Below are 13,540 nucleotides of genomic sequence, written 5' to 3'. Positions count from 1 at the left end.
AACAAGCAATGAATAGCTCATATAGATCCTCATTTAGTTGCTAACCAAACCATGGAACTGCTTACACACCAACTAACAACCTAAACTGTGTGAATGTCTATATCAGTCGCTAACACATGCATTAAGCAAGACACAATTAATTAGGCACTTATACAGTTAGTCACACACCTACTTAATCATCCATCCTGAGTCTTATACACACACTCATTCATTCTTCAATACACCTTGGCATATATGTATTTATAAAACATATTTAAACTTTACAGAAACACACATTCACTGGGTGATGTCATCAGTGATGTCATTTAAGATGTCATCAGTGATGTCATCAGTGATGTCACTGACCATGTCATGAGTGATGTTATATGTGACGTCATCAGCAGTGCATTGCAGGGGCGCGAGTTATAGTTAGCTCAACTAACTATAACAGGCGAATTTCTCTGGTTTTATTTGAGTCAAATGTCCAACTAACTATAACGTCCCTGAAACCTATGGTTTTTTCAGTGAATTTATATATATATATAGCGTTTGTACATACCACCACCGTTTTTTGCGGTCGCAAACAGGTTGATTTCCCTTTTGCGACCGCAAAAAATGGTGCTTACCTGTGACAGTTGGCAACTATGGAGAGTGGTGGGGGGGGGAAATGGGTGCAGACACGCGCAGTAAATCTAAGGCTTCTAAGTTACAAAGAACAGAAAAAAATAATGTATCCATCTTGCTCTTGTTTGCTGCATGACACGTCCTCCTTCTCTCCTCTCCAGGCTACAACGTGCGCCCCAGGTAACTCCCTTAACCAATTCTGGCCCTCTCTCATGCTGTTAATCTGCATGGGAGAAACACTCTGGAGGCCTGTGCTTGCTCTCAACCCACCTGTCTAAGTCAGCTAGGTTAGAATGGTTTAAAGTGCGCATGTCTGGCTGGCCGTTGCAAGACAGCCGGCCAAAGTGACGTCCTCACTTTAAACTTAAGTGCATAGTCCACTCCCTGCTGCTGCTACTCAGCAGCAGTGGCCCGCCCTGTGCTGACACTCCGCTCGGGATGGGTTGGTGTAAAATAAAATGGTAATAAATAATTTTATTTTTCATGATAAATTAAATTAACTTTATTACCATATTACAATTTTATTTTTCATCTCTGTGGCTTTTCTTGGGGCGTTTTAGTAGTGGAGCGACGCTCCTCCATTCTAATAGAGGAGCTGCTCCCAGTGCTCATGCCTGGCTTCTGAGGCTGTGGCTAAAAGCAATTAGGCCCTGATTACGAGTTTGGCGGACGGGTTACTCCACCACAAACGTGACAAATATCCCGTCCATCGTAATACGAGTTCCATTATATCCAGTGGAATATAATAGAACTCGTAATCCAGCGGATGGGATATCTGTCACATTTGTGGTGGAATAACCTGTCTGCCAAACTCGTAATCGGGATCTTAGTGTTCGTTGACGGAGTTTGAGTGGGGAATATATCACACAGATCCTAACACCACTTCCTTGATTACATGACGTTAAGTTCAAGATGCATAGACGAAAGAATGTACTTCCTTAGTGTGAACATATGTGATGCTTGATGTCCAGAAAACAGAGAACACATATGGCTCAGGTGTTTCCATTCTCACTTATGCATAAACATAATGTACCTGCTTTTGTTGCAGGACAAGGTGTTTCATTCCAGTCCATTACACCTCAGTTTATAGCATGCTTTATGAGCTAAAAGCATTTTGTAAAGATATATTTTTATTCACTTAGTAATTCTTACTCATTTGCTAGTAGCAGGGTTGCACAGGTTGGTGGCTTGGCGTGCTAGAGCAGACAGTACATTAAAGTAGACAAATTGAAAATGGAATCCATTTTTTTAATTTCTTTACATCCCCCACCTTTTAAACTAATAGCATGCCGGATGCAATCTCTTAAAATAAAAGGTCATTTTTGGTTTGAACATTTTTTTAAGAATGTATTTAAATAGGTTTTGCAATACTATATGCAGTGTTTTGTTTAATAAAATCTAGATTTTCTCCTTAATGCCTTCTAAATACCTTGTTTTAATGAGATATTTTGCATGTCGTTTTGATTACAGAATAAACCACACTAGGGCTTTATTTCTCTTTCCAGGTTCATCAAGCGGGCCTGACCTGTGATTTTTCTGAACTTCCTCACCATGTGAGCTCCGAGCCAGAGATCGATGGCCTCGTACAAGCTGTGAAGCGTTTGCTAAAGAATTTGCCCAAGCCAACTCTTGTGACAATAGCCAGGTAAAAAAAGAAGCATTATTTCACCTTGATATGAGTCCACAATAGTAGCAGGGTAATGTTCTAGTGACCACAATATTGGAAGAAATGAGAATACAGTGACAAAAAGTCAAGGGAAATAGAATCTCACTTGAGGATCGCAAGGGCACTCAATTCTTAAATAATGTGTTACAATACTGCAAGTTGCCTCACCTATTTATAATTGTGCCTATGGGCACTGGGGCTCTTAGGCTCATCTTCTCACTTGCAGATGTTATGCATTTGGATCTCTAGCCTAAAATCCAAAAGAGATTGTTTTAGGATCCATGAAATTTGAAATAATGTATACAAAGCAAATTTGCTTATCTTTCTATTTTGTGCACTGATTTCCTGCATGATGGTTTGACGTTTAATTGTGGTATACACCAATGTAGTATGCAAAAGGTCTTCACAATAATTCCCTCGACTCAAGCAGTCCGTGGACTCAGACTATCCAAACCTCCACAGTTTGTCTCTTGTGAAATATGTGCAGCGGAATCAACCTATATTGACTAGCAATGGCGACTTCCTAGGCAGCTATTTATGCAGCATGCCGCCCCTTCTCAAAGAGCTGACCAATGTTCTCTTCCCGTGCCTTCCTGAGGTTATCAAATGTATAAGGGGAATGGTGTATCAGAGATTGATAATGTTTCAAAATGTTCATGTTACCTACATCCCCCACCAATGGGTGGGCTTCCAGAGGGTTGTGGTCATGTTTCTAATGCATGGGTATAATGCATGTCAGAGTTGTAAAAACCTAAAGAACTAATGTTTATGCATACTGTAGTTCTTTTGTAAATAGTCGAAGGAGCACATGAATGTACCTGACATTTCTCTGTTTTGTTATGCCGACATTGTCCAATCCCTGGAGTCACTCATAACATAACATATCAGAGAGTCCCCCCACAATGCAGTAACAGTTTGTGTAGCCGCCATGAGCTGTGGGTCTGCTTCCCCAATACAAGTGTAATGGGTGCGTAGCACTCATCATCCACTTTTCAGTGGTGAAAGCAGTCTGTGTTCAAGTTTATAATCCATTCATTAATGGTAATCAGCTGTGCAACCCGGTAATACATTATGATGTAGGCTTCACTAATCCGTTCATCATATTGTGATTGTAACATTTAGCCATGGCTATCTGATTAACAGTTTGCGCCTATTAAAAGGATCATACCATGGCATTGAGGCAATTGAAACTCTCCTGTGAAATAATGTATGTGTAATTTTGAAGTTGGAACAGCAGGCATGGCAATGCCACCATATAACAACTACCTGTCTTCTATACATGGATAAGGAGAGGGAGCCCCAAAATTCCAAGTCGCTCTGCAGTCTGACCTTCTACGATGCCAAATTACAATTAAACGCCCTCTCCCTGTTTCTAGTGGTGTAAACCTCCAAATAGTGGAACCTCTCACCAGCCACCATCTTCTCAGCCACTCACTGAGTGACCGAAGTCTTTGGTTCAAGTGGGTAAACCACTGTTTTGGCTAGGTTCGATTTTAGGCCACTGTGTTTCCCAAATATCACCACCTGTTGTCCTGAAGATATATCAGCAGGTTGTCAGCATAGAGTGACACTCTATCCACAATATGCTGAAGCCCATTCAAATTCCCTTAGAAGAGCTTCTATATTGAACAATGCCACAGGCAGTTTTTTCCCCCGGAGTTTTATATAGCGCAAACTTGACCCGAAGGTATCCGAGCACTTTACATCCGCACCAGTTGCGTTATAGCTGGACAGATTCATTTTTTTGTTAGGCACAGGGAGATTAAGTGATTTGTCCAGAATCACAGGATGTTGAACATCTTTGCCGAGACTCAAACCAGGTAGATTTGAGGTAGACCGTCCTAGACTTTAGACCACATCCTCTCATCAATCACAGAATTGCAGCGACAGTGGGCAGTCGTGACTAGTACCCCTATTAATCTGAAAAAAGTCCAATAACAGCCCGTCTACCTGATTCTTGCTTGTAAGTTAGTGTATGGATGAGTGTAGCTCATACAAATTGGGTCCTATATTATTTCTACCATACAAGGAGAATAAATAGTTCCATTCGACAACTCAAACACCTTTTCAAAATCCAACGTCAATAAGGCAGATGGTCCGACAAGGCATTCTGTGAGTCTCCAGGTACCGTGAAGCAGTCGATTATTATGGTGGGTAGAGCAGTATGGTATTAAGCCGCTTTGGTGGGGGTGAACCACAGAGTCAATAACTTTGAGTAGGCATGTGGCCAACTCTGTGGCAAGGAATTTAGCCTCAATATGAATTAATTAATTGGCTAGGTTCCTTAAAGGCCTCCGCATATGTTTCTTCCTACGCCATTCATCCTGCGTCAGTGGGACCTCAACCTGGTCCTCGCCTTGCTCATGTGTGCACCATTTGAGCCTCTGCATAATTGCTGATTTTTTGTGCTGGGTGTTTGTTCTGCACTGTAAAATCAGCACCAATTGCACCAGTCGCAGCGCAAGAGGGTGATGCTTGTTTCTGCTGCTCGAGTAGATATTCTATTTGAGTGGCAGCTTCCTCATCGGAAACAGAATGCTTCTCAGCGCGAGCAGTAGCGACTGTCCACGACTACTCGCTTTTAGAAACTCGTCTTGTTTGTTTTGGATGTTGTTCTCTATTCATGAGTCTGGGCAGAGCTAGTATGGCACATCATTTGCAATAGTTCCTTGGGGTTTGGTACTGTCGCTATATGCTCGCCTGTGGCGCTTTTGGCCTCAATCAAGGAAAAAGGAGACGATTTTGATTTTGCTGTACTACGGATATGCCAGCGGCGTTGCGTTCATTAGGGCACTGGGGCGTTGCCCCACAAGCCGCCCGTGCCCGCAGCTCCCTCGGCGTGTCTGAACTTAAGTAAACTCTCAGTTTACTCAAGTTCAGAGAGGCTGAGGGAGAACTGACAATAATGTCAGTCAGCATGGCGTCGGACCGCCCACCCCCTTCAGAGTCTGAAGGGGGTGGGCGGTCTAGCGTCATGTTGACTGACAGGCATTGTCAGACATGGGGCAGGAAGCAGCAGCACTAGGGCACATGACTTGTGAAGGTCGGCGTATTTTTCCGCCGTGCCCAGTCATGCGCACTAGTGTCTGCTCAGGCTGGCGCATGCCCATTAGGAGAGCGAGGGTTGAGCAAAGGCTCAAACTTCGGTCTCCTAATGGGCTGGCGGGTGGAGAGTAGCCGTGCCTTAAATCAATCTTTTTTTTTTTTTTTTTTTTTTTTTTTTGAAACCGTTTATTGCAGTTTGTAAAAGTTACAGGTATGGGCCTACAACCACCCGGCCGGCCGCTAGAATGACAAAAGCATATTGCATACATACAGTAAAAGTCTCTCGGCAGTGCAGAGTAGTAAAACAGGAGTAATCAATGGTGCAGGCCACACAGCTCCATGCCCACAGTACGGTTCCCTTTTCTTGGAACAAAACAACACCAAAAAACCCACACCCGCAAGGCAACCCGCGATCCAAAGCGACAGCACATGCTCCATAAGTGGGGGATCCAAACCAGCAGCAGAACTCTGGAGAGGGGAATGGGAATAGATCAGGGACTGGGGGACCACGCGCCCGCGGCCGAGGGAGGGGGGCCGTCTAGGGAGACGGAGCAGGCGAGGCAGCCGGTAGCAGTGGTGGCTCACAAATACCCCCGCGGTAGGCGTTCCAGGGGCCCCAGAGTTTCACCCACGCCCCAGGCTTACCCTTCGCCACATACACCACCTTTTCACGAAACATACACCAATCCATATGCTCTTCCCAGGCCGACACCGCAGGGGGCCTCTGGGATCCCCACAATTGAGCAATGTCACGCTTGGCTATCATGTATCCCAGAGTCACCCACCGCGTCTGCGGGACCGAATAGTCATTCGGTTCCCATACATTCAGCAAGCATCTCCTCGCTTCAGGCAGCAGCGCGACACGCGTCACCACACGCAGGACCTCATGCACACCACGCCAGAATCGCTCCACCTTCGGGCACTCCCACAGTACATGCATGAAAGTCGCCAACGCACCACAGCCACGCTTACACATTCCGTCACCAGCAAAACCCATACGCAGAAGCCTTGGCCCCGTCACGTAAACCCGGTGAAGGATCTTGAGCTGGACGAAACGAAGGCGAGCCGGGATGGCCACCTCTTTCGGAGAGGCCACCGCGGAAATCCAATCCTCGTCGTCCAGCTCCAGCCCGTCGGCAACCCAAGCCTCGCGGAGACTAGTCAGCAGGCACGATCTATCGTTGATCAGTTTTTTGTATATGAGGGAGATCGTGTTGTCCGGGACATGGCCATCTAGCACTCTGTCCTCCAGGGGGGAAGACTCCGGAATGGATGCGACATCCGGGAAGACGGAGCCCAGCGCATGGCGAACTTGTAGGTACCGAAAGTACTCACTGCCCTGCAGCTGAAACTCCGCCTGCAGCGTCTCAAAAGTTTTGAATCCCCCCCTCGTCCAGAGATCTCCCACCGTGCTGATTCCGATCGTGTCCCACTTCTCGAAGCCCTTCGACGTCCACAGGGAGCCCAACCTCTCAGACGCATACAGCGGTGACGCCCGGGTCAAACGGTCCTTCCACCCCATAGCTGCATTAGCCGCGTGCCAGACACGCACCATGACACGCGTCGGTCCCGTCAAACGGGAGTCGGGCGCGCCAGCGTAGAGCGCTCGATTGTAATCGCCACCGGGCAGGAGCATCTTATCCATCTCAAATGCCGGGTTCAAGGCGGGCCCGTAAAGGCCATGATTAATTGCAGCTAGTTGGGAGGCCCAGTAATACCGTTTAATGTCCGGGAGGGCGACCCCCCCATCGTACCACGGGAGCGTCAATTTAGCCAGAGCAATGCGCGGCCTCCCGTCCCAGAACAGGCGCCGCTGGAGGCCCTCCACCTCACGGAAATAGCATGCCGGGACCAAGTCCATAGTATTCTGGAGGGCGTAGAGGAAGCGCGGCAGGGACATCATTTTAAACAAGGCCGCTCGGCCGAGCGGCGAGAGCGGCAGACGCCGCCAGCGCACCACGTCCTCCTTCAAGCGCCGGAGGGGGGGTAGCAAATTCCGCTCATAGCGGGCCTCCGGGTCAAGAGTGATATAGATACCCAGGTACCGAAAACCTTGGGAGGCAATCTGGATCGGACAGTCCCGTGGTAGGACCGGAGCCTCCCCGGAAAGCACATAGACACAGGATTTCGCCCAGTTGATGACCAGGCCTGAGTTGCGACCGAATGAGCGCAAAACATCAACCAGGACGATCAGTGATTTCCGCGGGGAGGCGAGATACAGAAGGATATCGTCAGCATAGAGGGACACACGGTCCTCATGCTCGGGGGTCCAGCGGAGACCACGAATAGAAGGGTGCCACCGCAGCCACTCCGCCAGGGGCTCCAGGGCCAGGGCGAACAGGAGAGGCGACAGGGGGCAGCCCTGTCGCGTGCCCCGCCCCAGCGCGAATGGGGCCGAGACTCGCCCATTCACTACCACCTGCGCCAATGGGCCCGAGTATAGCAATTTGACCCAGCTAATGAAACCCGGGCCAAACCCAAATTTCGCCAGCATCGCCCAGATGTATGGCCATTCAAGCGTATCAAACGCCATGGTGGCGTCCAAGGACGCCAAGATGGCCGGCTCCCGCACAAATGGGACACGCGCGAGCACCCCGTGTAAGCGCCGCAGATTGAGCGCCGTGTTGCGGTGCGGTATAAAGCCAGATTGGTCTTGGTGGACCAAATCGCCCACCACGCCAATCAACCGGTTGGCCAACACCTTGGCGAGGATTTTGGGCTCCGCGTTCAAGAGCGAAATCGGCCTATAGGATGTGACCCGTTCACGGGGCTTCCCCTCCTTGTGGATCACCACAATTGTGGCCAGACGCTGGTCCGGCGGGAGGGAACCCTGCGAGTGGGCCGCCAGGAACATCGCGCGCAGGTGGGGTGCCAACACATCCGGGCGTAGCTTGTATAGCTCGATGGGAATACCATTGGGGCCCATGGCCTTGCCGGATGCAACCGAGCGAATAGCCAAGGCAATTTCGTCCGAGGTGGGAGGGGCGTCCAGCGAATCCCTGTCCTCCACCGTAAGGGAGGGCAGTGCGATGTCCCGAAGCAGGGCATGGGAATCTTCCTCCGAGCAGGGGGAAACCGGGGAGTAAACTTCGCGGAAATAATCCGCGAAGCAGGAGACAATGGCTTCCGGCTCAGTGACACATGCACCATCCACACTCTCAATCAAAGGCACCACGCGGCTCGCTCTCTCCCTCTTATCCAACCACGCAATCAATTTGCCAGCCTTATCACCCACATCATACAATCGCCCCTGCTGCTCTCTACTGAGGCCCCTGGCCGCCTCCGTGACGAGGGCGCGATAGGCCGCCTGCTTTAGGTGTAGGACATGCAACTTGGCGTCTGTTACCCCGCTCCCCAGGTCACCCTCCAGTTCTGCAATCTCGGCCTCTACCCGGGTCACCTCCTCCCGCTCGCGCCGCCGGGCATGGGAGATAAAGGAGAGGGCCTCCCCTCTAAGAACTACCTTGAAAGCCTCCCACAGGGAGATGGCCGAGGGGACCGACCCCACATTCTCGTCGAAATATCGCTGTAAGGCTTTAATCAAATCGGCACGAATGGTGGGGTCGCGCAAATACCATGCATTGATCGGGGCCACCCTGCCATCCCCCCTCGGGAAGACATCGAAATGCAACAACAATGGGGAGTGGTCTGAGATACCCCGCGCCAGATGGCGCACCTCCCCCACCCTCCCTGCATGGGCCGCCGGGACAAGGAGGTAATCAAGCCGCGAGAGGCTACCATGGGCACCCGAGTGGAAGGTGTACTGTCGCAATGCGGGATGCTTTAATCGCCAGCAATCCACCAGGCCCAGCGTGTCCAAAAGGCCGGGCAGCCACGCCTGTGCCCGGGGGAGGTCCCTAGGGGGATGGCGATCCATGGACCCAGAGGCTACCGCATTAAAGTCCCCTCCAACCACCAGCAGGCCACTCGGAAGGTCCAGAAGGAGGCGCCCCAGGTCCGCAAATGTGGTGGCTTGTAACCCAGGCGGGACGTACACTGATATAAAGATAAACACTCTACCCTCCATTCTTCCCACCAGAACCGTGTAGCGTCCCCTCTCATCATGGCGCACCTCATCAATCTCCAACGGGAGTGAGTTCTTAATCATAATACCCACCCCCCGCGAGCCCGAGGTGAAGCCGGAATGGGCCGCCAAACGATATCCCCGCCGATTCATTGCATGAAAGGAGTTACCTATAAGGTGCGTCTCCTGCAGGAAGACAACATCTGGTGAAATACGTTTTAAGTACTGCAGGACCACACCACGCTTAATCCTATCCCCCAGGCCGTTAACATTCCATGACAACACAGTCAAATCCCTACCCCCCATCATACGTCGAAACAATCGGTCGTCCCCCATCGAGCATTCTAAAAACAACAACACAGTAGCGGGTTTGCCTTGCGGTGCTAACAAACAACACACCCCCCCCCACCCCCCGGTCCCAACAGAACTCCCCCCTCCCTGCACCCCTGCATGAGCCCAGACAGCCCCCCCAAAGTGCAGTGTGCCTGTCGCCCCATAGCTAAATACTAACTAGTCCCCCAGAGGAGGAGGGAAGCCCCCAACAGACCCCGCACGACCTCCATAGGAGGGGAACATACACAATCAATGAATGGTGAAGGAACAACGTCCAGAGCAAGGCCTATTCAGTCACCCCTCAATTCTGATCCGGCGGGCCCTCCTCGCCAGCCGCGCCCCCCCCGCCCCCCCGGCCCCGATCCCCAGGCAGTGTGTCCAGCCAGTCCCCAGCCGCCTCGGGCCGGTCGAAGAAATGTGTGCGACCATCCACCTCTACCCTCAGCTTAGCTGGAAAGAGCATTGAGTACTTGAGGTTCAGGTCCCTTAGGCGACGTTTAACACCAAGAAAGCTCTGTCGCTGCTTCTGGACCGCCGGAGTAAAGTCTGGGTAGAAATGTACCTCCATGTTGTCAAGCTTGACCGGTCCCTGTTGCCTGGAGGTCTGGAGGATAGCATCTCTGTCCCGAAAATTAAAAATCCGGGCAATGAGAGGCCGCGGCGGGGCACCAGTCTTAGGTCTGCCCCCGGGGACCCGATGAGCACGCTCCACCGCAAAAAGCTTACTCAGCCCCCGGGGCTGGAGATGGGTCAGGATCAACTCTTCCACGAAAAGATCCGCCGCCTCCGCCTCTCGTCCCTCCGGCACCCCCACAATACGGACATTATTCCTCCGGGCCCGACCCTCGGAATCCTCCAGTCGCCGGTCCATCAGGGCGCTCGCCTGTCCAAGCCGGCGCACCTCCTTCTGGAGGGCCACCACGTCTGTCGTGAGGCTCGTTGTGGTGTGGGCCAGGGAATCGACTCGGTCGTTTGTTTTGGACAAGTCTGCCCTCACAAGGCTCACATCCACCAGGACCGAGTCTATTTTCTGCGCTAAGGTGTCGAAACGCTGGTCCACCGAGGCCTTCATCTCTGCGATGGCGCCCATGACGTCCCGGAGGGTCAGATCCACCGGATGAGCAGATGCCTCCGTCGGGCCCACCGGGGATGCACGCGATGTCTCCGGAGAACCCTTCTGGAGCGTGTAGCGGTCCATACTGTTAGCCTGGTGCGCCGTGCCACGGCGAGTCGTCTTCACCTTCGCCCGGTCGCCATCTTGTTTGGTGGACATGCTGGCTCTTCCACCGTCGTGTCAAGCTCCCGAGCGGGCCGCTATACCAAGTCACGGGTGCCAGGGGGGGGGCGGGGGCGACCACCGAACCGCGGGTCAACCCACCGCCGGCGGGTCAGCCGGGCTCCTGGACAAGGCCACACCACCGCACCCCGCCGCCCAACCCCGCTTGAGAGCAAGGAGGGCGCAAAAGCGAAAGCGAAAGTGCGGGGTACGCGAGTCGCCCAGCCCCGCTCGCCGCTGTTATTCACTTTGTCCCCGGATCGCCCCACTACTCCAATCCGGGGGGCCGGCGAGGAGAAGGCCGCAACCTTCGATCGATGCTCCCACCGGTGTTCGGGGTCCGATTCGAGCCCAAAAAACGGGTGGCGCCTCAGCTCGGGTTCCCCGACACAGTCCCCTCAACAAGGACAGGATATCGCCAGGATTAATTCAGGAGGTCGCGGAGGTCCTCGGGAGCCTCGCACCTACGCGGCCATCTTGGTTGCGCGCTAGGCTCCTCCCTCCCTTAAATCAATCTTGGCGCTGCTACAGCACTAGGATTGGCTGAGAGGGGTTGCCACTTGCCAGCAATGATGCAGCTGTTCCTGAGTGTAGGCGCCAACGAACAGACCCGAGGCGGCGCAGACCTGTTCTGGTAAAGGTAAGATTCTTATTTTATTTTAAAACTGCCCCCACCCCCGCGCGACACCCTTCCCGTGCGGCACGCAGCTGTCAGTAATTGAACTTTTTTATCACTCCCAGCCATTGGTGGAATATTATTAAGCCCCATCAATTTTAATTGAAAAAAAAAACTGTGATTGATGCTAATTACTAGGCTATAATTGCCCCCATTTAGCTGTTACTGCAAATAGGAACCGGGTTTAATATACTGCTATCATTAATTGAACCTTTCCCCTTCCCGGAAAGGGGAAAGGGGACGCTCCTTTCCGCGAAACCTCCCGAACAAAAAGCCAATCTCATTCGTGACTATAGGAAATTCTGTTTACGGGCCCCGACGGATTTATCTGCGGGCGTTCGGTAAATTTATCTCTCGGGCTGGCCACAGCGGCGCGAGTGCAGGTCGCCGCCAGTTCCTCGCGCTCAGTGGAGCCGACAAGAAATGGTCACTGGTTCATCCTTTTAATTCAACTGAGTCATAATCTGAGTTTACATGTTACTTTAGTTCATCTCGCCAGAGCGGAATGAGGTCCTCGGAACCGTGCCATTGCTATACGCAAACAAAAAATAGATGTACAGTAGTTTAGTAAACACGCTGCAGTTGTAAACTGGGATTCCGTGCGTTGCTCTTTAATCCATAACGAGTTTACTTTTTTGGTTAACTCAATACCGCCTGATCAATTTGGTTACCACTTAGTTTTTCCTTATTTAATAGCCCCTGGATTCAACCTTTGCTTACCTCATTTGAGCTTTGGTTAATGTGTTTTTATGTTTGTATTTCTGTTGTTTACGCACACAGAATGTCTTCAAAGTGCAGTGACTGCCTGTGCTGCTCTCTGACAGCCATTTACCAATCTGCCTCTTTCTAATTAGCAGTTATATCAGAAATACTGTATTTCACTACTTTCAAAGAGAAAAAAAGGCCTCTGGTTGCCATCTTGTGATTGATAGAGGCCTGTGACACGCAGGTTGGATGCACTTGAAAGGCAGCCATGCAGCAAGTGGCAGCCCTCTGAAAACAAAAACCCTGAGTTGCTGCTTGACACATATGCCAAGTCTGGGACTGCTTCCAGATTTCAGAAAAAGTTGCTTTATAAGGAAATCTGTTTAAATATTGATAACCGCAGTTAGCAGCAGGTCTTGCTCGTGATCGTTAGAGGTTACATTTCTGATTCCTTAGGCGATCATTATAGTTACTCCAGTATTGGAGCTTTCATAGATTCACATGCCGGAATCATTCCCCGTCGTCGAGACGGTAGTCTCTGGTACATAAAAAAGCATTGCTTAGTAGTACAGCAAACTGAAAAAAGGCCTAGGTCCATTTTCCTTTGCAACCCATAACCTTCGTTATGTAAAAAAGGACTAAACTTGTCTCTGAACCAATCAGAGCCTCTCACCCTTTAGAACACTCCTGAGAGAACCTTCTGCCCCTCAGATTTTCTACCGCACGTTGTGCTAGGGAGTCTCCTTTGAGCTCTGCTCAAATTCTACAGTTGGTTCTAGATTGAGGAGACTTTTCAACTGATTTTTCAACATCATCTTTTGGAGAATGGCTGATAAGGAGAAGAAGGGCTTGTTTAGAGCCTGTGCCACCGGTTCAAAGAAGAGGTTATATACTGACGACCCTCATAAAGATTGTATATACTGCCTTTACCCACACCATCAGGCGAAGGAGTGTAAGGTATGTCGTACCTTTTCTAATAAGACTCTAAGGGATCGTGAAGGCAGACTGTTAATTTGGCTCCAAAAACTTAAGACCAGGAAGGACGTCGTATCTAGTGACAGTGATGAGGCGTCAACTGCTTCGAGGAGGTTTCAAATGAGAGGTAGATCTCCTCAGGCTCATACCTCAGGGGAGAAACCTGAGAAGGCTCTTAAAAAGATCACATCTGGGTCTTCAGAGCGCAGTCCCTCAAAATCTCCTCAAATTAAGGAT

At 50.6% G+C, this 13,540-nt stretch overlaps 1 protein-coding gene across 2 annotated transcripts in view; it reads left to right on the top strand.

The window, feature by feature from the left end:
- Positions 1-13,540, top strand: part of C5_2H5orf22 (chromosome 5_2 C5orf22 homolog) — a 409,270-nt gene that overhangs the window by 378,599 nt on the left and 17,131 nt on the right. For both annotated transcript variants that reach the window (XM_085607073.1, XM_085607074.1), the window contains one exon: positions 2,109-2,248. In XM_085607073.1, the coding sequence (XP_085463199.1) occupies positions 2,109-2,248 (140 nt within the window). The remainder of the gene's footprint in view (positions 1-2,108; positions 2,249-13,540) is intronic.

The sequence above is a fragment of the Triturus cristatus genome, chromosome 5_2 (genome assembly GCF_964204655.1).
Source record: "Triturus cristatus chromosome 5_2, aTriCri1.1, whole genome shotgun sequence".
NCBI lineage: Eukaryota > Metazoa > Chordata > Amphibia > Caudata > Salamandridae > Triturus > Triturus cristatus.
This window is presented reverse-complemented; position numbering and strand designations above follow the sequence as displayed.